This window comes from Parus major, chromosome 20 (genome assembly GCF_001522545.3).
Source record: "Parus major isolate Abel chromosome 20, Parus_major1.1, whole genome shotgun sequence".
Classification (NCBI taxonomy): domain Eukaryota; kingdom Metazoa; phylum Chordata; class Aves; order Passeriformes; family Paridae; genus Parus; species Parus major.
The window spans coordinates 11,479,727-11,502,864 of record NC_031788.1 but is presented as its reverse complement, the minus strand read 5'-3'; the positions used below and the strand labels follow the sequence as shown (position 1 = coordinate 11,502,864).

The following is a 23,138-nucleotide window of genomic DNA, read 5'->3' as shown; positions in this document are numbered from 1 at the left end:
CTGGAAGCAGAGTAGGAAATTAATAACATTTGGCTCCCCTCTGCAAACCACCACCCTCCCTAAACCTTACTGGTCAGCAGATCCTCAGGCACAGCTCACTGCTGGCTTCTGCTTGCCTTTGAACACAGTTGGTGGTTACAACCCAACAACACTGCAAATTCAGAAAATGGAGGCAGAGAAAGTGTGTGGATGTAGCTTCTGCTACAGTTGTGCTACAGACAACCTCTGGAATTGTGTGCCCCAGCTCATCTGCAGCTGCACTTCTCTGTCCTTTTACCACCTTCTCACTGCTCTTCCTGCTCCATCCTCTCCCTACCATGGATCCTTAGCAGCCACCCCTCACAAGCAATCACCCTTCCCTGCTAATCACTCTTCTGAAAAAGCTGTTTCTATTTTTCCTTACTACTGCAAGCTCTTGTGTCACAGCAGAGCTGCGCTGGTTTGCAGCAGCTGGAGGCATGGCCTGAGTGCTGGGGGCTGAATCACAGCCCCTCTGCCCCCCCATCATGAATTTGACAAGGACAAAATTCCCTCCTGAATCTTCTCTGGCCTAGAGTTATGTGAATTCCAGGAGTCTCTTTGAAATCCTGTCTTAATATTTCACAATTTATGCACAGAGTATTTTGGCTTTTCTATCAATACACTTCTGCTTGGTAACTCCCAGTTTGAATGCTGATTGTGTTTTGCATAAATTAACTAAATTGCAGCCCTTGTGTTTCATTGGTATTTTTTGTCTGCTTCCATCAGGAACAATGTCAGGGAGATTGCAAGCTGACTACAATTCTCTTTCCTAAGCAAGAGGAAAACATTTAAGAGCCCAATCAGCACCAGTTTCCTGAAGTCTGTTGGGCTTTATAAGCTGTATTGTACGCTGGCATTTAACAATTTCTGTTCATTTGCTTTACTTTAAGAAGGGAATGTAACAATTGCCACAGTGTTCTGAGCCTCTGGTGCCTATTGATAAAAGCTGTTGTTACACCTGTTCCATATTTCTTTCATTCTCCTTAAAAATTCCCTGAGCTAAAAAAGTTGTTTGTGCAACGCCAAAGCAAGGACAGGTCTCTGTTCCCACATTCCAACACTCAGCTTCCACAGGGAGATGTGCAGCAGACTGGATTTCACAAGGTAAGACAAGACCAACCATGGTGTGAAGCTGCCAAGAGCACAAAACAAAACTCAGGCACTGCCTGAGCCTGGAAGGAGGCTTCCCATTAAGTTCCATATCTCCACAGGTAGGGGAAGGTCCAGCAATGATGGCACATTTTAAAGATTCTTTTACTACACAGCATGAAGAATTCCACATTCAGCTCTGGTCTGACAGCCAACAGTGTTTACAACCAAGACAGATTTCATTAACCAAGAAATGCAATCACATTTCACCCATGACAAAAATCAGTTACCACAAGTTGGTTTATAAAACACAGGATTTATTGAGATAAATACAAATAGAAAGTTACATAGATTCTTCATTCTGACAAATGAATGACACTTCCAGAGTGTCCCCACTTAACTGGGCTCTAAACACCACTGTGTACTGACACAGCTGCCACGTGCTCATCCCACCAGGGCCACCAGTGAGGCTCAAACCTAAGCAACATGACCAACATGCTTTGGATTACAGGTGCTGGATCATTCCCTACAGCATCCCAGCAATATTGCACCAACTACTGTTACTGTCATGTTCCTTAACTAGAAATGCTGAAAAGTGATATTCTTTCTGCTGCTGTGAAAGTGGATGGACTACCTAACTTTGCTCCACCTGGCTTTTTAAATACATATTTTTGCATAATTTAAACAACCCAGAGAACTGCACGTGAACACACTCATTGCATACATTTGTCTAGGACAAGACATAAAGTGCGGCCTTTAGTCATGCTGAAACAATTTCTAGTTTAAAACTAAACCAAAAAGACAAACTTGCAGAGGGTAAATCTGGGTAACAGACCTGCACATTGTCTACAAAAATCCCACCCCAGAACTACGCTGGCCCCCATTAGGACATGCAACTGTGGAGTTGTAACAGGAGGTTTTAAACGCTTGGCTGAAATCGCCTCATTCAAAATCCACCTGAATTTGGGAGCCAGAGAGGTACCAAAATATTGTTAAAAAACAAAGAACTTTGTTCAGCCTTTTAGTGAACTTTTATAGCTGGTGGCTTACCCTTTACACACATCCTAGTTAAAAACTCCTACTGAACACGAACCAAGCATGCTAAAGCCTACGGAAGCTTGTGTTTTCCAGTGGATTATTGCAAGTCAAGGTAACTATTGAAGGTGATCTGACAAACAGCAACCTGGGTTGGGTTAATGTTCAAGGTATTTAATTTATATACAGTATATTTCAGACATACTTACATATACACACACTTAAAAAAATCTGTTCAGTGCCGAGAAATTTAATGAACTGATAATAAAAAACAGAAGTGAAACCTTGTCCGAAAGGTCTTAGAAAATTTGAACTGTTAGAAAATATCAGTATAATGCCAGCATTAGAAAAAGATATTAGAACTAGAAAAAATTAAGTTGAGGTGTCTTTTCCTTAAGAAATTGCAATCATAAAAAATCTGTACTGAAGAAGCATTTGTTTTAAATTATAAAAAAACTGTAAAAAATTAAATGTAGAATGCTGCAGAGTTTACACTGTTTGCTGCAGTAGCAGTGGTATATTTCTGCCTGCAACGTCCAAAGAGCATTTTGTGATCTTACAAGAAAGCAATTTGTTACAAATACTGTACATATTATAATACATGACTGCTTAACTCATACAAAAGTGAGCCCTCCCAAAATACAGAACCCAGCTGAGGAACCTACTCACTGTCTTGCAGACAAGCCACATTCAAACAAAACCAAAACAGGTATTTCTGTAAAAACCTTCCCCCATGTGAACTACTTACTATGGACCATGAAATAAGGACAAGTATTTACACAGGTCTGCTGAGGAGAAAGGACTCTGCCCTCAGAAAGAAAGTAATTGTTATCACATGAAACCATTTCTTTAGTATTTAAACATTAGTTTTTGAGCAGGACAAAGTTTCAATCCACAATAAAAAAAAAATAAATTTTTTTCTTTTTCCCAGGACCCACATTATTGCAGATTTGGGATCCAACGGAAGACAGGGTTCAGCAGAAGTGTAAGCTTTACAATTTTTCTGAGGTTACTCAATCTGACTAACAATTATACTCTTTCTTCCAAGCCCCTGTTCCAACAGACAGGAGACATCCCATTTCACCTTACATGTCTCATTTGGTATTTGCCCCAAACCTTGCACTACAACCCACAGAGGCTGCAGAGCAAACTGTGGCACCACCTTTCCCTGGAACATTTCTGCACTGAAGGTTTTGCAGAATTTAGAGCTCCTTTGTTTCTTAGGAAAAGCTGTTTGGGGTTTAACCACTGGGCAGGTTACAAGGTGTTGGTTAAATGAGGTGTGCATGTAAAACAAACAAAGACTCAAGCCTGTAACTCTCTGTAATACCCTTGAACAGCTCCAGCTCCTGTCGCAGAATTGAACCTCTCAACTCAAGTGACCTTTGCTGGGGCAGAACAAGGAATTTTCCACTTAGGAAATCTCCACTCTACCTGCTGCAGGGCAGCAACAAAAACTGACCTGTGAACACCTGTAAGGGCAGTCAGAAATGTTCCTATTATGACCTGTTAACACTGTATGGGCATAGCTCAGAAGGAACAAATTAATAGAAACCTCACAATATACAAAGAATCTTGAGCTCTCTGTGCTTTGAAAAATATTACACACAAAAACGATCCATGCTTAATTTTAGCAGTGTAACTACTTTCAAAAATGAAATAACTTTTGAGCTTTTCCCACTGATACAGAATTAAGTTCGTCATAATTTTTTGTTACAATTCAAGACTATTCACATATATACACTTTTTTCCAAATAAATGCAATAGGTGGTACAGTACAAAGATTATTATAAAGTGAGGAAAGAACAGCTTCAGGAAAGTTTGCTATAATCATGTTTTAAGATTTATCAACCTTTTTAAGCTTATAGCAAACTTATGCTAACGGAAATATTTTGTTTAAAAAATGAAATGTAAAGTCCAATTATGCTGAAACACTGAGTGTGGTGTAAGACTTCACAGACAATACTAAAGGTGCAGGTGAGGTCAGAGTTATCACCTCCATTTACAAAGGGAAAACCAAAAGGAAGGAATTATTCACAGGAATCAAATACACCGCTGTAGATGAAACAAGGTCATGAAATGAAGACTAACATTTCTCAACACCCCCTTTTCTGCTCAAATAGGTAACAAAACCCACCTTATCTGTCCTCATTACGCACACTAACAGAAACAAGGTGAAAAACCATCCTGCTGTTCAGTCTTCACTACAGAACAATTCCTTAGTTTTGTTTTTCAATGGTGATACTGTCCATGTTATTCTGTTTCAGTTTTATGGTGGCAAAGAACGACACATCTTGATCTCTATCAGATTGCAGGGCTAGAATGGTTTCTTCTGCAGCTTCTAGATGAGGATTGCCAACACTTTTAAAATAAGCTGGAATAAGGGAAGAAAAAAGACAATTTTAATCAAATCCAAAGGAATAAACCCTAGAGCATAAGCAGTGCAGAAATACAGAGAATGCCAAAACCATCTGGGGCAGCTTATCCAGTTTATAGTTTCCTTACAGAAACTAAGGAAGCTGACAGAGAAAGAGAAATATACTGCTTCTGATTCACCTTATTAGGTACTTATATACTTCTAAGATAAACTCTTTTTGCTGAGTCCTAAATAGAAATGTATCAATGAGCAACAGGAAGCTCAGGAAGCTGCTACCATTCAATGCATTCCAAAACCTTCTCTATATTTTATTCTGAAAAGAAGGTAAGATATTTCTGTGCTTCTTCCTCTGAACAATCAGAGGGCAGCACGCAAATTACATTGGCGACACAGAATAACCTAGATGGGTGTTTAAGAGGAACGCTGGATTCCAAAGGCGGTTCGCGGGGCCGCACTGCCCCCGTGTGGGGCCGCTCGGCACCTGCAGCACCGGCCGAGGCAGCTCCAGCCCTTCCGGGATGAACATCCCGCGTTCCAAGGCTGCAAAAGCCACTCGAGTACTCTCAAATCTGAATTCAAATCCTAGCGCGAGATTCTGTTTCACAGCCTTGCACCGACTGAGCTACAAGAGCTGTGCTGGCAGAGGAGAGCCAGCGTTCCCGAGGTGTTGGATCTTTCTTCCCAAGGAAATGAAGGACCACACCTTTCTCCAGCAAGGTTTGCCTGAGAGCCTTGGCCAGCAGGACCCTGACGTTTGGCACAGGATCCGATGCAAGACTTAGAAGGCTGGGGAGTAAGTGTTCAACAAACTGGTCCACAGGCATGCACTCCTCTTCTACTACAGCCTACGAGACAAACACACAACAGAAAAAGCAAAATTTGTGTTAAAAATACACTACTTGCCATTCCTTTTACTGCTTTCCACTTTGTCCTTCATTTGGCCTGTTAAAAAAGCCCTGGAGGAGAACACCCCACCCTGTGTCTCAGCATTTTGAATTTCAGCCAAAGATGGGCCAGGAAGAGCAGATGAATTTCTTTCAAGAATGTTTTAAGAAATGCTGCCTCTCTTGCTTGTTATCACCCTTTTCCCTTTTAACATTCAGCCCTTGCTCCTCACTGCTACCCAAGTAAGCAGTTTTGGTTTGAAGGGGGTGAGTGGTGGCAATAAAAAGGGAAATAGTTCCTGGCATCCAGCACCCACTGGTGGTGTGAAGAGTTCCTGTGATCCTTTAGCCTAGCTTGGCCAAGGATTAAACAAATATATCTCTATTTGGGACCTAAGTCTTGGCTTTGCCACTGGGATACCAGATAGTGCAAGGATCAGCTGTGGCAGCTGGAAGCACAGACCCAGACAGGGATGTGGGAAAGCCAGATGCCAGCACCGAGACCACACCGACTCTGAGCAAATCAAAAGTGTCCCAAAAAACTGAGTCCACATTTCAGTTTTACCCACATTGCTGCAAAACCCCAGATTTAATGTACACATAGAAACAGAGAGAGAACATTCCAACCTGACAAATGAAGGCAAAGGCTTGTCTCCCGACCCACTTGGAGCAGTGGCGAAACCGCACTACAAGCTCATTGATGAAATTTAATCCCAGGGCACTGGCACTGTTTGCATAGAACTTCTGTAGTATTGCTACAACCTGTGAGCCAAAGGAATGGGAAAAGGAGTGGAACAAACAGAAGAAATAAAACTTCATGCAGCCCTTAGACTTAAAAAGATATCATTTCATTTGATTTCTACAAGGGACACTGTATTCAATGTAGCCAGCTGTGCTTGTAGGCTTCCTAAGAAATTAAATCAACTTTGAGGAATGATCAGTACTTGGTTGTTCTGTGTTTTGTTGTGGTTTTTTTCCCCCAGAACTGGGGGAAGGTTTTCCAAATCACATATACTGTCTTTCATTCACTTCAAAGGATTTCTCATTCACATACAACCACAGGGAAAAATTTCAGCATCTGTGGCAGTCTGACAACTCAAAATATTTTATCAACTTTCCATTTCACTTTTTTTCCATATTGAGTCCTGTGTTTATCAAAGCATTCCTCTTCACCCTACTTGTCTGAAAACACAGTGATTTCAGGTACCCTCTCCAGGACAATTTTCCTGCTCTCCTGCCAGGAAGTGAACTAAATCCCCTACCAGTTTGAAGGAGATCCACCGAACTTCTGAAACTTTATCGGAGCACAGAGTTAGTGCAATGTGCCTTAAGTAGTCATAGACATCATTGGGATTGTAGAGCTCCAGGATCAGGATCAGTTGCCTGGAACACAAAGGAAATCATTACCTGTACCAAGTGCAGCACCAGCCTACTGCCTTCACTGGCTATTACAGGTGGGGAAGGAGCACCAAGGTTACTACAGAGCCCTTAAGCAGTTTGTTCTTCACTTGTTAGAGGCTTTAATCCATCAGGGAGCCCAAGAGAAAGTGATTCAAGCTACATGTACCAGTGTATCAACATTATCAAAAAGAATAACCAAAAGCTACAAATAGAAGCATGAGAAGCATTTTTTCAGCTTCCAACCAATACTCTGTACATTCTTACAAAGCAAAAATTGAATATTTACCTCAGTGTAAAAATCTACATTTCAGAAAATAAGTCCTATGTCAGAACCACACAGAACACACTCCAGACACAGAACCAGCACAGAACCAGCAGCCACACAGAGCCCAGGCAGTGGCAACTCCCCACCAGGGCTCAGGGAGCTGCTGTGTAATGTCTGTACCACTGTGAGTTTGTTGTGCCAAACTACAAAGGGAGAACAAGGCCTCAACAGCCCAAACATAGCAACACGATGAACACAAAGGTCAGACTTTATCTGCTAACTGTGACTATAATGGTGCTTCAGATACCAACAAGGCTTATAGAAAAAGAACTGTGGGATGTTAATCCACCTTTTTTATATACCCAGTCTTATAGAAGCATCAAAAGAATGAACTTTTTTAAAAAACTGTTTTTTCTTTCCTACACATTAAAAAAAAATAGTTTTTACATGTTTCATTAATTTTTGCAAGGGAGCCTTGAACTAATAAATTCTCACTGAATAGTGTCTATCAGATTGTCATGTTTCATCAGCTGCAAGTGAAACAAATCTCCATTTCAGAAAAATCACAGACATTTAAGTTTCAGTCACACATACAACACAACTTGTGAAAAATAAAAAACCCAAAAACCCCAAATGCCCTTGACGCCCCCCAAACAACTCTAACAGCCAGTGGCTTTTTCCTTCCTAAAGAAGGATTGTAGCTCCTAATTGATATGTGCTAACTTCTGAATGTAATTACTTATTTCCAAGTTAGTAATACAGGTTAAAAATCAGAAGTTAACAAAATTACATACTCTGCCAGCTCGTAACGAAACCTCCAGTTCCTGCTGTTATCAGTCACCACAAATTCTTGCAGCTGGTAAAGATACTCTCGCCTTTTGTCTGCATGAAGTAGCTAAAGGAAAAACATTACTGGTATAAACCTGATAAAACTTTAAACTTTCAGTACTCTGGTGTGTTGCTATTCACACCTATGTGCCTTTTCCTACTTGAAAGCAAGTGACCAATGATAAGGTGCTTCCTAAAAACTGTGCACAATCAGCTGAGTGCCTGGACACACACAAGTGACATCCAAAGTACAAGAAGTCATCCCTTTAGCAACACCCAAAGCACCATCTGTGGGCATGAGAGTGAGTAACCAAAAGCTGAGGATCTGAGTGTATTCCACAGCAACCCACCAGGATCTACTCTCTTCTCTCCCAGCCCCAAACACAAATTGCTACTGGGCTAACTTTCCCAGTTTACAACAGGCAGCAGCATTTACAACCACATTTACAAAGGGTTTTCAGCTTGGTATTTTGTTGGGATATGAGAGAAAAGAGCAGTGAGGCACATTAAAAGAAGGAATAGAAGCACACACACAAAATGGTAGCATTGCAAAAAACTAAACATTCATTAGATAGACATGCACAGCTCATTCAAAAACTCTTTATATAATGGAGTCAGAAAAAATGTTATGTTGAGAAATTTAGTACATTTTCCTACCTTCAGAAAGTCATACAGATGTTTGAGGACACCAATACGCACTTCATCCAGGTCTTTCAAGAACCCATTGAAAATTGGCACCAGATCAGCAGCTGTTAACTGATCCCCCAGGATCACAGCCAGCTCGTGGATGGAGAAAGCCAGAGTGCGCCGCACCTTCCACTGCAAACAGGCCAGCAAGGGAACTACATGAGGCACCATGACTAAAACAAACAAGCTGTTGAACTACCCTGTGTGAGGACTGAGACAGCAGGACAAACAGGGCTAGCAGAAAGTGTTAATCGTATCTGATTTAAATCTGGAATTTTATATTTTTAGTGCACATTTATTCCTCTGTATGAAATTATGTGAGCTTATAACTACAGTACAAACTGAGGAAAGAAATCTTCTCCTGAAAATTCTGATTTTTTGTAACAAACCTCTCTTTTCTTACCTGTACATCTGAAGCCAGTGTCTCATAGGTGTCCTTGAGGCAGTGCCAGTTCTGCCTGCCCAGAGTCAGGGCCACCCCGGGCAGGCTGTAGGCGCAGTGCTTGGCAATCTCAGTGTCAACAGTCTGGGCCCGAGCAGGGTCAGTCATGGACAGGTACTGGTCCAGTAAAGGCTGAGGGATGATGTCCTACAGACAACAAACTTCAATTTAAGTGCAGAAAGAAAATCCAGCTGCTCTGCTTCAGTTCTACCAACCAGTCAGCACAAAAACACAAGAGACAAGACACCCCTTGTGTGTTTTAACCTCACCAAGGATAAATTACTCCAATGGTTATTTGTCCTCTCATGAGGATATAACAGTCAGCAATGAACACTCATTATGGCTTTATCAACACCTTGCATCAACCTGAAAATCAAGCTGAAAATTCCTTCTCTACTGATGCCAGAGTAAATCAGTGACAGAACACGACAGTCAGTGCCTACCTTAAGTTGCATAGGTCACCTCTAAGGCACCAAAAAGGCAACAATGTTCCTAATTTTCTCATTTAAAACAAGGTTCTCCTTGAATTCTGGAGCATTCCCTCACATTCCCACAATTGATCCATTACAGAAGGTATCACTGCATTAAGGGTGAGATGAACTGTATCCAGTACTCCACTAAATCCTTTAGATGCCATTTTAATCACCTGTAATTTTGACTTGTCATCTTCAAATGGTGGATTATTTTCTTGCTCTTTCCTCAAAAATACACTGGTTCCTCTGTGTTGCTCCTCCGAGTCCTGTAAAATGAGGTACCAGGTAGTGAAATGAAGGAGACTTGGTGCTGTTTGGGCTATTTCAAAGCATCACAGTGCAGAACAATGGAGCTCAGATTCAGAACAGCCCTGCACAGGCAAAGCCTTGCACAGGCAGAGCCTTGTTCAGTGTGTTTATGCAAGTACAAAAAGACAACAGTTGCACACTGAGGCAAACAGACTGTAGCAGCAACAAGGGCAGCAGTAGTTAAGATTTACTTCTAAAGAAAGCAATCTAACATCACAAACCCAACATTCATACACATTTTGGATGGTTACTTTTAAATAGTGTTTATTCTTGAAATTAACTTATATTCAACAGAATTTAGTCAGAAAAAAAAATGTACAAGACGACTGCAAAACTTTAAGTCCTGGGTCATTTGGGTGCAAACAGAAATGATAACCCTTAATGGCTTTTCTTTTTTTGATTAGAGTAAGTAGAACATGATAGCTGTGGTCTGGTAACGTTCAAAGGCTTTGGATCAAAAGTAGGTCAGTTGTGCCAGGGACTATACAACCCCACACAGCTCAAACATGGAGCACAAAGTGTACCTACCATACTTTTCAGCACGCTGGTGCTTGACTGGTCACTGATGTCATCCTGGGAGGCAGGGGATGAAAGACTGTCCCCCTGCACCTGGTTGCAGGCAGCATCCGAAATAGCTGTTTCGTCCAAAATCATTTTGTTCTGAAGATTGTCACTACTTTCTTCCATTTTTTTGGTCTCACAGTCACCAACAGAATCAAACTGAGCAGCTCTGAGAGCAGCAGACAACACTTGGACTTGAGCTGTAAAGCAAAAGATGGTTATTTAGTTTCCTTTCTGCATTTAAAGGCACTAAACTTGTAATTAACTCATCTGAAAAGATAAAAGATAGCCCAGTATGAGCTGCACATATAATGCTGTATTAGCAAACATTCGCTCTTGGAAAGAAAAGGCCTTTTACTACAGGGCACTCAAGTGACTTGGTGACAAGAAACTGAGCTGACTATAGATGACAAGAGGGATCTGGTCCATGAAACAGATCCCACTGTCAGGCCAATATCCTTACAATGCTTTCAACAAAGGGCCTTTCAGGTGGTTAAGGAGAGAGAACTTGAAATTAGTGCCATTCTCAGTCAGTCCATATTAGATTAATTCAGCTTGTAACAGGTAGCACTGTCACTAAACCCACAGCTGCTTTCCCTTTTGTAGTCTTTCAATTTGTCAATTTGTTTTTCATGCAAACAGAAGCCTGGAACATTTTCCCAACTGCTCTAGAAATAACTCAGGTCTTATGAAAAAAAGCTGTTGCATAACTTTCTACAATTTACTACTCAAGGTAGGTTCATCACCCTATGAATACCAAGCCAATTAAAATGCAGGCAAATGTTTTGTAAGGGCCAGAAAACCTGCTCAGAGAAAACACAATTTTACTGTCACAAAGCCTCACCTTGAACATCTGGATCATCTATGTGCTCCTGTAAGCTTTCTAGAACCTTTTTTATTTCATTGCTAGCAACACAGTTATTACATGGCACAGAGCAGGCGTCGTTGTGCTTCTCAGCCTTGAACTGCAGCAGCTCCAGGTCCTGACTGATGTCGGGCAGAGGAGGGCGCCAGTAAAGGAACGTGTTAAACACATCCTCGGCAGACGGCAGCCTTGAGCTCAGCTCTGGAAAACTGCTCTCCTTCGTGCCTTCAGTGACACCAGCAGCAGCTTTGTCACCCTGACACAAGCGAGAGGATTCTTCTCCAGGGCTGGCACAACAATCTGAACTTTCTTCCCGTGGATCTTTATTTAGGTCCTCAGAGAGCTTTGTATGAACTTCTGCTGAAGTCTCCTCAGTTGATGATTCTGGTTTGATTTCCATTGGTTGTTCTGAGCTGGAAATAAAGTTATTGAAAGTAATATTTAAGTACTCTGTAACAAGGGGTTTTCAGTGAAATGCTTCATAAAAGACAGCAGCAACAACAGAAACTTCTCTCTAAAGAAAGACAAAATTTGTGTTAAGACTATGCTTTATTTCACCAGTTTTCCCCTCCAGTGAAGCCAAAGTAAATTTTTCAATAATGTGGTTACACTGAAATGTGTGACCTCACTCTTCAGACCTTTTCTGGAACTCAAATATTCTCAAATGAACATTTTTAGCCTCGACAAGCAACAAAAACAATTACCTTCCTTTTAACCCCTTCCACTACAACACACCTTTCCCAGGATTTACCTGGACAATGCAGCATTTGCACTGGAAGACATCACAGTGATATTGTTACTTGGCTGACAGGAATTGGAATTCACATCTTGTGCTGATGGTCGGATACTCAGTGTCCCATCTTCTCGAATGTAAAGACCAGCACTTGAAGGGTTTGCAAAGGTAGAAATGAATGGGCCAAGAGACTGAAAAGCAGCCTGACGAACCTGTGATGGTGTAAAAGCAACAGTGAGGCTTCATGCAACTCTCACAGAGTTGAAAAATCTAAATGTGGTACAATTTTCAGTAAGAACCAATTGGTTCTTAACACAACAAGCTTAATTTAATACCAAATATAACCAATTACCAAATATGTGACACTTAAGCAAAGGGTCATACACCTAAGCCTGCATCTACAATCATTGTACAGAAATCTTTTGGAAGTTATAAATTTGAAGGACATCTGTACCTCAACTCATCTACTTAACACAAGCAACCTTTTCTCAGAAGAGTATTTACACTTCTAAACTGTTGAGAGAGAGGAAAAATAAGACACTATCTCATTAGAGGAGATTAGTTTTTAGCACATTAAGCTCTGATCTCAGCAAATGCACTTCAGAGCTCTACTGAATTTCCCCATTATTTGTTTAGGATCTGCCTGGGAGGATGCATCATTTCCAGAGGGAGTTACTCACCCATCTGCAGGTGTCACTGATCAGGCTGATGAAAAGTGGGGACAGTTTGCTCCTGCGAACTTCTGGGGACGTGGTGTAAGACACTGCCATAAAGCACTCAGCACAAGCCTTCCTCATTCCCCACACACTATCAGAACACAGCTCAAAGAACTTGGGAATCTGCCAAAAATAAGCCAATCCAAAACTTATTAAAGACTGAACAAAGCAATATCAAAGTATTTGTTTGAAAACTAGAGACAATGAAAACTCAAGAGAGAATAAAATAAGTAAAGAACAGAACAAACAGGGACACGTTAAATGCATACACTAGTTATATTAATTAGAAAAAAAAATCTGTTTCTCACTCCATTAAGAATGTTTGTATAACTATTTGCAATGAGAAATAATAGAAAGAACTATTAATGGCCTACAAAATTATAATTGAATTGATGATCACTGAATGATCATCTAGTTCAGGGAAAGATAAAAGTGGTAACTCTACAGTGTGTGTAGATATATAAAAATATAACTGTGTATATATATATATCTGCTGTCAATTACATTTTAAAACATGTTTTGCAAAACATGAACTTTGCATTTCTCTTAATTGCCAGTTTTGCTGTGTAATTGCAATCAAGGCCTTAGCCAAGTCAATTAGAAAATGCATGCACACTGATTAATTTATAGGGAAGACAATAAAGGAACTCATTATTAAACTTTCTGAACTGAGAAATACAGGTCTTGCAAATTGATTTGATTTTTACATACCAGCAGTCTTTCTGTGGCTTCCTGCCCAACTGCATTACAAATGTCACCAAAATTAGCTGCACAAATCTAGGAAATAAAAAGTCATTAATAACACTGTGTCTCTTTCAAGGGCATTAGTTTGATTATCAACTCCACCATGCATTATTTATCCCATCAAACAACTGCACATGTTTTGACTCTTCCAATTTCAGCTCTGTAACTGCATCATGTAATATTAACTCATCCAAACAAAGACTCATTGGAGCAAGTGTCCATACACCACATGCCTCTGGGATCAATAGTAATAAAGGTTCCTGCATGAGGAGCATCATCTGCTCCAGTAACCACCAGAAGGGACAATAAGCCCACATGAAAGTTTAAATCACTTTGAGCAGCAGCTGTCAAACCCAAAGCAGGCCAGAACATGATACCAGGGTCAGGACTTAGGTGTACTGACAGCACTACCCTGGCTCAAGGTGGCTTAAGTGCTTTGCTGAAGCAAAGTTTAATCAAGGTCTCAAGTTCGTGCCATTTAAAGGCCATTACAGAAGCTCTAATTAAGGCAAAAGGGACATCCCTTCATGCTGGCAAAATCTGAAATCATTTAGGATAGAGCTGTGTTAATACACCTTTTAGTCATTCTCTGTGCTTATTTAGAAGGCCATAAAAGCAGCTCAAATTCCAGCAAGTGCAGCTTATGTTGCAGAGCAAGCTGACGCTCAGCTGACCCCTAAGTCTACCCAAATATTTTAATACTTCTTGTGCTACAAGTTTCCTTTTGTACTCAAACACAAATTAAAGTAAGTCTTACACTTTAGGGATTTCTCCTTTCAATAATCACAGATTTTTTTTTAAAGAAAGGATGTCTCAAATGTCTATTACTTTTGAATTTTGAAATAAGATGCTATAAATTATAAAAGTCGCTTCCATCCTATAAGCCAGCACAGCAACTTAAAAAAAAAAGGTTGTGCAAAATATTAAATGTACAAGACCAATTTAACTACTGGACCCGACTTATTGGCCAAAAGTCCATTATCTGTTTCTTTACTGAAAAGCAGAAACTAGAACCATGTCAATAAATCAAAACTTCTCTTCCAGATGCTTTGAAAGTTCATCAGCTAAAGTTATAAATTATACAGGAAGGCATTTGAACAGCAATGTACCAATTCATTTTTAGGTGGTTTAGGGTTGGACACACACCAACCTTTCGGACTTGAAACAATTTCCCATCACTGCAGAGTTCACAGAAACGAGGAAGCAGCATGTGCTCAACTGTTGTTCTGCTCAACATAGAAGCCATTTTGCAGATTATCTGAAAATCAGGAAAGGAACATGTGTAAGGAGAAGAAAATTATAAAGCTTGTAAGCACAGCCAAATATTCCTCCTGAAAATTACCTCAGAGAGAAAGATAGTGATTACAATCAAATTGATGAAACTGTTACACATTATTTGTATTTTCATACACCTGTTTTATGTAAACCATAAACACAGCTTTACTTTAAATCATTCCAGGCCAGAACATAACATTTCTGCATTTAATTCCTTGTCTTTTTTATCTGGTTAAATAGACTTCTATTAGTAGATTTGTTTTCAAGGTGTTTGCAATGTGGCAAACATTGACACTTTTTATGGAGAAGACAAAAGTTCCATAAGTGGACCTCATAAAAACCACACTCTTTAAGCATATGAGAAATAGCCCAAGCTTCAGCATGCAAGTAAGGCATTGGGCTTTAACAGTTCAGATACTTAAAAACATGCACAGATATGTAGGCTCACATACCACAATAAAATTGAAGTTCGCCATACATCAGGAGACAAAAAAGGGGGTGCAAGAAAAACCAGTTATTTATGTGAGCCAATGCACACTTTACAGGAATGATGCCCAGGAATTTTAGGAGTTAACAGCATCTAATTAAAGGAAGTTAGTAACAAGCTCATTAATTCAGCTTTGTCTGAGGAACCGTAAGTTTCCACTACCAACACAAACCATGTTTCTGCTTTGGGTTGTATGTTTCCTCTCAGCTCCCACTTTCTGGGAGAAGTTGCTTGTAATTCTTGTATTTGCAAGAGGAGAAAGCAAGAGGCTCTCATGCACCAAGGGTTTAATGCTTACACAAACATCATCAGATTACAGTCCTCATCTTTCTGCTTTTATTTTTCAAAAAATACTGAATCTTTCTACCTTCACAAAAATAAGCTTTATTCCTTTCTAGGAATAAATGCTTGCCTTTGTAATAGAATGCTAAATAAGAACTAAGGAAGAGACCATTCAAGGACTTTCCTACAAATTTTCAAACTCCTAAAAGGCATCTGGTGCTCAGATGTCATCCTGGAAAATTGCCTAAGCAATTCCCAACTCCCAAACAAGGAAGAGGAAAATCTAGCTGGTAAAATATTTTATAGGTCAAGTGTCAGATATCCATGCTGAAATGTAATTACACACCAGCACTTTTTTGTGGAGTCAACTGATTTCTTGAAAGTCACCAGGCAATGTTTTTTTCAAAACACTTCAGAACTGAGATCAGGTCATATTTCTACAACATGACTGTGAAACCTGGTAAAGCAAATGTAAAGAACACTCTGGGGAATGTAACAATCCTAACAAGAATTTTTTTAAAAGGCTTCCAAGGACCAGTTGTATTTTAAAGCTATTCAGCTACTATTTTGACATCATTCAGCATCCTGAAGTATAAAGATGCTCTCTTTTTAAATCTGGTATTTTCAAAAATTCAGAATAAAAATTAAAGACTTGTTTAAAAAGTAAAGTAAGTAAAAATCCAAATATCTTAATGAATAAACACAAAAAGTTTGGCTTACTTTATTTAATGTCAACTCTATTCCTGGACCTCATCTTAACCACCATTACAAATTAATGTTATCAACTTACATTGACAGCTTCCACCTTGTACTCATCATCACTGTCAGGAGCAGAGAGGTCCAGCAGAATTGGACACACCTTATTTTCAATGTCACTCTGAGCCACAAGGTCTTGTTCCAGCAGTATCAGCAGTGCTTCCTGGCCTGCCTTTCTGACCTAAAAACAAACACACAAAACCAGTCTGTCACTATAAGAAAAACATTTACAGATACCAGAACCACAAAACTTTCAATCTTTTGAATGGACACACAGGTAAAAGCCAAAGAAAAAAAAAACCAAATTCAGTCTTTATTTACTTAAATATATTAAAAACTTATTGCTTTTATTATCATAAGGAATTAATAAAAAATACTAAAGTTTACCATAATCATTAGAAGATATTTACATTCTAAAAATAAGATAAAAGATGAAGTAGAAGACAGGATCTGCAAGTCATGACTCCTGTAACAGATTCTATCCATGTACTGTCAGGCAAATCCTGAAGTTCCTATTATCTGCTGAAGGAAATATTAAAAACAAAACAAAATAAAACAAAACAAACAAAAAAAAAACCAACACAGACCTCCCTAGAGCAATACGCTGAATAAACACAGAGCACTACATAAAAGCCAGATATCAAGCAAGAATTTCTTAGCTCTTCCTCATGCCTTAAATTCACTGAACCACACAGAATTTTCCAAGGATTCAACTCTTGTCTGTTTTTCCTACCTGATTGTTAACATCTGTGAGGTACCTCACTACTATGGGCATAAGGTATTCAAAAAATGCTGTTGGGAATTTTGGTCGACTTTCTTGTAGAAAAATGGCAATAGGAGGTATCTGTTCCATCAGCTCTGTGCGAACAGTTGGCTCTGTAAATAAAAAGTTCAAGTACGTTGGTAAATATTAAATGAAGATCAGGTACCTCAAGGAAAAAAAGTGGCATTTTTCTTTATGTTTTCACAACAGAGAAAAATTAAAATAAACAAAACATAGAAATAGCATCACTGAGATTGCCTATTCTTAAAGGAGACCTGAATAAAACAGAGTAGCCTTGAATACATCATCACAGTTCAGAGACTTGGGATCAGTTCCCAAATCAATCCCATTAAATGAGATAACAAGATGGAAAATCCAGTCACCTTGAATTATATGCACAAGAACTATTAAAACACACAACTGCTCCATGCCACTTACACCAGATATAACAAATCAAATGTAACAAACTTTTTGAAAAATGTTGCTTCAGGCCCTATACTAAGAATAGGCCTTTCATTTAACACACAAAATATTTCAAAAACAGAGATAAAAATGAATCTGTTTTCATTGACAGATCTTCCTGCTAGATGATTCAACTTCCTTAGCTCATTCATCGCCTTCTCAAAATCGGAAGTCAGTACTTCCTATGTTGCAATTTACATAAAATAACTTACGTAAATTAAAAAACAAACAAAAGTAAACTTTCAAACCTGCATCTTCAGAGAGCCTGACCACTATTTCCATTACTGTCAGAAAGTCTTCTTCATTGTTACTGAAATCTCGAAAGACATCCAGAAGACCCCTGGCAATAATTTGCCTGTGGAATGAACACAATTATTGTGTTAATATCCAGCCAACGACACTTAGATGGGATGCAAGGGGAATTTATCAAGTGTAAATAGCACAAATAAAACAGATCAAGCTCTTCTCTGAACATTTGACATACCAAGAAAACAAAAATGGAATTAAGAGATCTTGTTTAGATAACCAAGAATGAAAATCTCTTTCCATGGACGTGTTTTACAAATTAGTCAAGTAGAAATAACATCAGGCATGTATTTGGGAGAACAATGAATGACACAGCAACATTTTAACACCCACACTGTGCTCAGACTCAGGTACCAGTAAGTGTGCCTGCTCTGCCCTTACCTGTTAAATACATTATCACTGAAGGCATATTTCTCTAGACGAGCCAGTGGAGTTAAGTTGTCCTGTCCAGGAATATCCAAGAATGCTGTTATCCTCATGCTATCACAGTCTGGTCCATAATCTTCAAAGCCAACTTGAAAGACATGAAAAGTAACCCAAAAAAAAAAAAAAAAAGAAATCCATGAGTCAGCAAGAGATGTTACAATATAAAATACAAGAAACCAGTAGCTATTTCTTTAAAAGAAAAGTAACTGCACATCACTGAAAACAGTTTACAAAATCATCTTAAATTGTATCTAATGAAGTTGAGTGCAACACTTGCATATAGATTTGTAAATAATTCAAGCTTTAAAATTTAACTAAATTTTCAAAATCCTTAGCTTTAAACACACTTTACTTTGCCCTTTCAGTGGAGGATCCACATGCAGAGTTAAGAGGACTTAGCTGACACAATCGCACAAACTGACCAACACATTCAAAAAGAAAGTCAGTCCCATTAGAAGAAACTGTAATTTTAACAATCATAGCAAATTTTAAACTATATTGCTTTAAAACAGAAAATTCTTATGCCTGTTTTAAAGTTCCATTTTAAAATGTGCATTTTTCTCACTGTAGTTACTGGGTCCCACATTCCTAAATCAAACAGATAACTTTGGGAAAAACTTCAATTTCATGGTACTTGGGAACATGCTGGGAGCTCCTTACTGCATTATTAACTATGGACTTTTCTGTGTGAACCCACTCAACTCTGAACCTTTTTAGTATTCACAGCTTCAGATTTTTACCCAAATATTACCACATCAACTGTTACAATTTGCCTTACCAAGTCTAACAGTCACCATTACGGACCACAGGCAGGAGGTATGACTGTGAAAAAGAAAGGGAATGGGAGAACTTTGTTGCCAAACTTTTCTTAATCCTTCACTCCTACAACCAAGTGAAATAATGTGCCTGCAACACAAATCTTTCACATAAATGCTCTTATTTAAGCACTGGATATAGGAACTCCACAGAAAGGGTAGCATAGGAGTAGTAAATATTGGTGCTCTGGGTTTACAAGTGTCCCAAGCACTCCTAGAGCCAGGCACACTTCTTTCACACAAATAGAGCAATTGGGATCACACTTAAATAAATGCAAATTCTGCCAACACAGCTTCTCATGTGCACGAATATCTCACAAACCACCACATGTGCTGACAGTGACAGCCACTGAAGACAATAAGCCACTGCTTTGGTCTGAACTCCATTAATACCTGTTAAAAATCACTTCATATGTTAAAAAAAAAACCTCTGTTCCAAGCCTCATGTTTTTTCCAACATTTCCTATGTAAAACTCTGCTTTCCAATTATTCAGCACAAGTCAAAACACTCTCAGAAATACAGCTCAGTAAAAGAGGAAATCATCTGTACATGCTTGGAGAAAAATGCTATACCTGCATCTTCAGGTGGAAAAAAAAGCAGGTTTGTTTAAGGTCTCCAAGGAATGCAGGTGAGTTAAAATACTACAGAAGTTCCAAATTCTGCTCTTCTTGCAGACAACATGCACAAGTTCAATGGATTTCAAATAAAGTAGAACTGTGGGATTATATTAAATGTTGAAATTTCAAATGTGCACACAGATACTACAAGTGAACCCACAGCCACACAATAGGAAACAGATGCTAATTGTTCCTGACTTTTTAGAACAATGACGTATTGCACTGACACCCTCATTTCCCCTCCACTGGTCATTATTATTTCTCATGGCTGCTCCTTACAGAAGGGTCTGTCAGGTTCAAAACATTTATCTGTACAAGTGTAAACAATTTACAGAGCCCAGGTCTGTCTGGGATCAATCTGCTCTAGGACTTTCCCCCAGTCAAAGCATCTGAAGAGGGAACAATCCAGATTTGCTGCTTCAGAGGAAACTTGTATCCCTGGCAGCTCAGGGGAAGTTACACAGCATCTATGGGATTGCAGATTTCCCTTCTGAGGTTGCAACAAACTCTCCATACCCAAACTCTGGCAATTCTTATGTCTGTGCAATTATAATACATATATAGTTGAAATTCCACACAGACCAGGCACTCAGTAGCTGATTTTTGAGGTTAGTCATCTGTTACATAAAGAAAGACTGATTAGAATCAATATACTTGTCATTAGCTTTACCTAGTTCCCACCTGTCCCTAATTAGAAACACTAACAATTAAAGCTATTGGTTCACTTCAAATAGTTCAGGATTCCTACCAATTCAAATGACAACGAAATAAATCCCAGTTCTGACTTTGACTACAATACCACACCTGAGACTAATTTTGTAAACATGATGTACATGTTTAATTTTACTGCATGGAGTAGCTCCATAATTCATTTAAAGTACTTAAGCATACACCAGTGCTTCCAAGAGCAGAGAGAAAACAGAGCACCATTACTTATGCTCAGGATTGAGAGTTAAATACCTGAAATTTTTTCCACACACTCTCACTACACAAAAGTTAGGAATAATCATGGCAGAATCCATTTTGTATTCTCTCAAAAATTTTAGTTTTCTTTTTCCATAAAATAGGACACCACAGGTACTCACAAGTTTTAGAATACACCAAGTACTATAAAGTAAATCACAAATGCTGAACTAGTATTTCTTATCTAATGCTCTTTCCCAGGAACATCTAATATTCACTATTTTTCCCTCTAACTAGAGCAAACAAATGAGCTTGAAATCTGTACACCTATAAGCAGAAATAAATGTGACAGTATTTAGAGCTGAACTTGAGTTCACTGTGCTCAAAAGCTGTTAAGAGTTATGAGAAACTCAGGGTCACAGGACTTAGTGGAGCAATTCAATGTAATCACCCAGTGCCACTATTCACATTTCACAGCACAAACCAGTAAATACCAGCACCCAGCAGAACAGTTTCATCAGCTCAAGGTTATTTTCCTTCCTGGTGTTTGTAGAAGGAAAAACAAAGTCTTGAAATACTTTATTATTAATTGCACAGAGGGCATAAATAAGCTAATTATTTCTTTGAAATGATCCATTATCTTATTAGAAACAAGTTTTATTATGCACTTGAGTTTAGCTAGATTTTACTACAGCTTTTTCCCACATTTGGAATAAGCCCCTAGACTCCCTTTCAACACAACTGATCTTCAGTGTGCATGACACTATTTCACCAATTTACTTATGCAAGTAAGACTCCAATTCCAGTGATTTATTTCACTGAGGCTTTCCTAAAACACATCCTGAACTCTTTGCTAACCTCTGCATTAGCACAATATCAGTATCTCAGTCATGGGACACCTGAACTCTGCTACAACAGAGCTTTTGATTCCATAATTCTAAAGATATTGTCATATTAATGAACTTAATCAAAGAATAGTTTTAAGTCACAGAATTGGATTTTAATAAAGCTCTAAAAGGTTCATTTATTTACATGCTTATCTTGAAAGGGTTACCTTCTTTTATGAATTACCACTTATGGCAAAACTGTTTTTATCTGGACATTTTTATTTACTCGAGTTTTGCCTTACAAGTATTAAGCTTCTTAATCAACTTAGCAGACTAATCTGCTACAGTCTAAACAGAACAGCCAAGGAGCGAACTCTAACGGAAAACAAACTCTTCCAAGGATGGTCCAAGGCCATAAGAAAACTACTACAAAGTTTGCAATTGTTTCTGCTTCTCACACTTTACATGCTGCTACCTACTAGGGAAAAGCAGAAATCTCAAAGACTGAGAACAACAACTAATAGAATTCCACAGAATCAGCTCCTCCCACTGAGGAAACGATCCCTGCACATCTTCCAAATGAAGGACTGTAGGTCCCAGTTGTATTCCAATTATTTCCCCTGGTGTTCCCGGGGAACACCTTTCTCCTAAATCAGCTTTCTCATGCTCAGCTGGGAAGGTGGGCAGGATGGGTCCACCTGTTTCACATTTCCAAGTGGTACCAAACAATAAATATCTTGAGAGAAACAAAGTTTCTCACAAGAAACGAATACAAGTACCATTTTTCTTTTTAAGTAGAAAAGTCAATCCAACATCCGACGCAATTAAACCACCCCACAGAGAGAGCTGCTTTCTAAGGCAACAGAAGTTCGCATCACTGCTCGTCAAAGCTTTAACTCCTGAAATCACAGCGCTTACCAGGCTGGTTCAGGTCTGACAGGTATCCAGCTCCCCTGGAACACAGTCCTGGACTACACCGGTGTGTGATGGAGCTGTTCCTTGCTCTGGAACCGGGGCACGGTACTCAACCCAAACTCACCCGGTTTGTGCGATCCAACCGGAGCACACACGGCAATCTTCCCTTCATCCCGAGATGCACTCGCAGCACATCCCCGGGATGCAGGAGCAGCTGAACACGCGTCCTCACAGCCTCTACAGCTTTGCAAAGTTTCACCGCACCTGAGCAATCTAATTATCCTAATTCCCACCGACAACAGGAGCGGGGCTGATCCCCTCATCCCCCCGTAAGCCTTTCCCAGGCTCGGGCGCTGCCGGAGCTGCTGTTTACACCGCGCCCAGCGGCCACTGGAACCAGCGGGGATGGTCCCAACACCCTAGGAACCTTCATCTGCCAGAACTGCCTCAAAATCCTCCCCTCGCCCTCACCGGGGTCAAAATGCGGAGAGGGAAAGAGGGCGACAGGAGGACCCCGGGGTGGGAGCACGGGCCTGAACAGGGAGCGGAAAAATAAAAAACAGTTACTCACAATCATCTAAGTCATCCTGCAAATCCACAAAATACAAAGGGATCCCTACAAACAAAAAACAGAAGAGAGATACCAGGGGGTTGGTTTCGGAGGGACGATGGCAGCCCCAGCTGAGCCGCCCGCCCGCCGGTCCCACTTACCGGCCATCTTGGAATGGACATGGGCGAGGAGGAGGAGCGGGAGGGCACAGGGAGGAGCCGCGGGTGCTTCCTGCCGCCGGGTCAGCCCCGAAACGCCACCGGGTGAAGGAGCAGCGGCTGCTGGGGGTCGAGCGGCCTCTTTGCACCCAAGGGGGATAACAG

General features: G+C 39.8%; 1 protein-coding gene across 3 annotated transcripts; it reads right to left on the bottom strand.

Moving 5' to 3' along the window:
* Positions 1-1,406: 1,406 nt before the first annotated feature.
* Positions 1,407-23,136, bottom strand: LOC107213291 (serine/threonine-protein phosphatase 4 regulatory subunit 1-like). Of its 3 annotated transcripts, XM_015647545.1 has the most exons (21): positions 22,977-23,016; positions 22,837-22,881; positions 18,966-19,009; positions 18,143-18,275; positions 17,704-17,810; positions 16,964-17,106; positions 16,265-16,411; positions 14,581-14,688; positions 13,398-13,463; positions 12,651-12,809; positions 11,989-12,182; positions 11,217-11,650; positions 10,340-10,572; positions 9,676-9,768; positions 8,991-9,176; positions 8,558-8,719; positions 7,867-7,967; positions 6,669-6,789; positions 6,034-6,168; positions 5,226-5,367; positions 1,407-4,519 (listed from the first exon to the last, which is right to left on the bottom strand). In XM_015647545.1, the coding sequence occupies exons 3-21, from the start codon at positions 18,982-18,984 to the stop codon at positions 4,365-4,367; spliced, it is 2,838 nt and encodes a 945-aa protein (XP_015503031.1). In that variant the 5' UTR covers positions 18,985-19,009; positions 22,837-22,881; positions 22,977-23,016; the 3' UTR covers positions 1,407-4,364. The 3 variants fall into 3 exon arrangements, with proteins under 3 accessions (XP_015503031.1, XP_015503030.1, XP_015503033.1); XM_015647544.2 differs by lacking the exon at positions 18,966-19,009 and having other exon boundaries at positions 22,977-23,136; XM_015647547.2 differs by lacking the exons at positions 18,966-19,009; positions 22,837-22,881 and having other exon boundaries at positions 22,977-23,079.
* Between the last annotated feature and the right edge of the window lie 2 nt (positions 23,137-23,138).

What these genes read in the sequence shown, in the direction of transcription:
- LOC107213291 (XM_015647544.2), bottom strand. An exon ending in GCAAATGCTGCATTGTCCAG is followed by an intron (nt 11,651 to 11,988) that starts GTAAATCCTGGG and finishes CTTTATTTCCAG; the next exon opens with CTCAGAACAACCAATGGAAA. An exon ending in CACTGGCTTCAGATGTACAG is followed by an intron (nt 8,720 to 8,990) that starts GTAAGAAAAGAG and finishes GCCTGTTTGCAG; the next exon opens with TGGAAGGTGCGGCGCACTCT.